This window comes from Alternaria postmessia (genome assembly GCF_024291825.1).
Source record: "Alternaria postmessia strain BMP 2775 chromosome Unknown scaffold_358, whole genome shotgun sequence".
NCBI classification, from domain to species: domain Eukaryota; kingdom Fungi; phylum Ascomycota; class Dothideomycetes; order Pleosporales; family Pleosporaceae; genus Alternaria; species Alternaria postmessia.
The window spans coordinates 1-2222 of record NW_026260431.1 but is presented as its reverse complement, the minus strand read 5'-3'; the positions used below and the strand labels follow the sequence as shown (position 1 = coordinate 2222).

Sequence of the window (2222 nt, the reverse complement as noted above, 5' to 3'; positions counted from 1 at the left end):
CGCCGCCCGCAGCCTGGATCACAAACAAGACCTGGGGATGATCGCGTCTCCCTTGCACTATTGATGAAGCGAGCACACCAGTAAAACGAGTTCCTCTGAACTGTCTTCTTCCTTTGGGCTTCTTTTCTTGCTCCATCTTCCAAATATACCTATGGCACACCAGTTCGTTCTTGGCAGACCTTCAGCGGAGCATCTTGTCGAAGAATTGACCACCTACGTATCACATGCTTGAAACCTTACGAGATCCTTCTCTATGAACGGCCAAGACACAAAGTATGTGGTGCATGGTGCGGTCATTACTGTTTTCAACTAACATCCGCTCTAGTGCTTTGGTGCCTAAAGCTCTTGAGCCACCGATATCGACTGCTGGCCTTTCAACAATCAAAGCTCTCGACTCGAGCAGCGATGGAGCATCGAAGTTCGCAACGGCTTTCCGAGAGGAAATATCATCGAATCACAAAGAGTCATTCGATCGTCTGGCCCTTGAGCTGAAAACACCTAGACTCAACAAAGTTCACCATCACTTATGGCTCGCAGGCCGCCCAACGGCTGCACGACCTTTGCAGCGGCAAAAGCTGCTAGGACGTAGTATCCTCGTAACAGAGAGCCCCGACGAACATCTCGTGTGGTTCGAAGACTGTATCTTCATCAAGCCGTTGCCCGGTTTCCTTCTAGACTGGGACTCGTGGAACAACCACCTGTGTCCGGACCGAGAATTGTATGAAGCTGCATGCGGCCTTCTGCTGTCATATGCATGGCTCGTACGGCATAAAAGCGACCTCAACGCTGCAAAAGAAGCGGGACTGCTAGCAAAAGAGATAGAGTGGCTCGACTGGGTCGAATTCATCGATGCTTTTCTGACCAAGATCGATTGCGAAACTCTAAGGGGTGTCAACAAACGATACGAATATGGTGAGCTACGTTTAAGCCGTCTCAACGCCATATATAGACTTCTTCCGCCCACATATTCTTTTCGAAACTTCACTCGAGGTTTTCAAAGCCGATCGACATGGTATCAAGCTTTCTTTAACCGTCATTTCAAGTGGATGCTAGCTGTATTTGCTGTTATTTCAGTCATTTTATCAGCATTGCAGGTCGGGCTTGGTACGACAGAGCTGCAAGGCAACAGAGCTTTCGAGCGTTTCTCATACGGGTTCGCTGTAACATCCTTGGTCGCTGTAGCGGTAGCACTGGCTGCTGTTACCTTTGTATGGCTTGTTTTATTCGTGTATCACTTGTCGATGACACGGAGGAATGATAGAGCAGTACGGCATGAAAGATTAGTCGCTAGGCCTGCTTGAATGACATCTCGAAGTAGTGTCGTGCTTCATAGATAAGCCACACACATTGCTAAAACATGACTTGAGTCACGACGATCTAGAACAATCTAGCACTAAGCGTGACTATGAACTACAGCCACTCGGTTGTAACCTGCATAAGCTCCATCTCCGCGTAACCTAATTTGTGTCCCCGCATGGAGCTAAACATGAGCTGAAAATAAGCAAGAGCTTAATTTGCATTGAGCTAAGCTAAGCTGAACTGGTTCGTGTATATCTTTCCAGCATAAGATGAACTTACGTCTTTCCTAGCGAGCTGAACATCTCAGAACATCTGACGATAATCAACACTATACATCACACAACGTACGCCTCGATGGTCTCTAGAAAGAAGGGGCCTGTATTTCGGGTCACAGGACTCTCAGTATCACAGTGCGACGATGAACTGAGAACAACACTCGAGGCTACTATCAAGCAAGAACTCTTGCCTGATGAGAAGCCAACGCTTGGCTTTAGCACGACTATCGTACCATCTTGCTACGACAATGAAAACAAGAGGGTTGCCCTGGTGAACTTTCATGACAAGGTTCCTGTATTTCTGCTCGAGCTGGTGACGAACCCTTCAGAAATCTGGCAAATCGAGATGGGCGACACGGATATCACCTTCGACTGTCACTTCAGGGGGATGACGCAACTGTATACACCAAAGCTCGAAACGCCAGTCACCGCAGAGTATGTAGCAGCTCGGAACCACCGCTATTCTTCCTTGAATCATACCGCTAAGATATTGCATCTAGTATAGTCGCTATCACCGGCCTCGATCAGAGTTGCTATCAGTCAATCAGTCAGTTGTCAGTTCATCTTTGCGGTTCAAACTGTCAGTCTGGAGGTAGTGAACTGACCTGATTGACTGCCAAGACATTTTTTAGAATCGCGAACTGAGAC

The 2222-nt window shown here is 47.7% G+C and overlaps 1 protein-coding gene across 1 annotated transcript; it reads left to right on the top strand.

The window, feature by feature from the left end:
- Window positions 1–325: 325 nt before the first annotated feature.
- Window positions 326–2009, top strand: J4E82_011715 (uncharacterized protein; the record flags this gene model as incomplete). Its single annotated transcript, XM_051737906.1, has 3 exons — window positions 326–912; window positions 1075–1208; window positions 1711–2009. Coding segments are annotated over 3 exons (1020 nt in total), but the record flags the coding sequence as incomplete, so codon positions are not given.
- Between the last annotated feature and the right edge of the window lie 213 nt (window positions 2010–2222).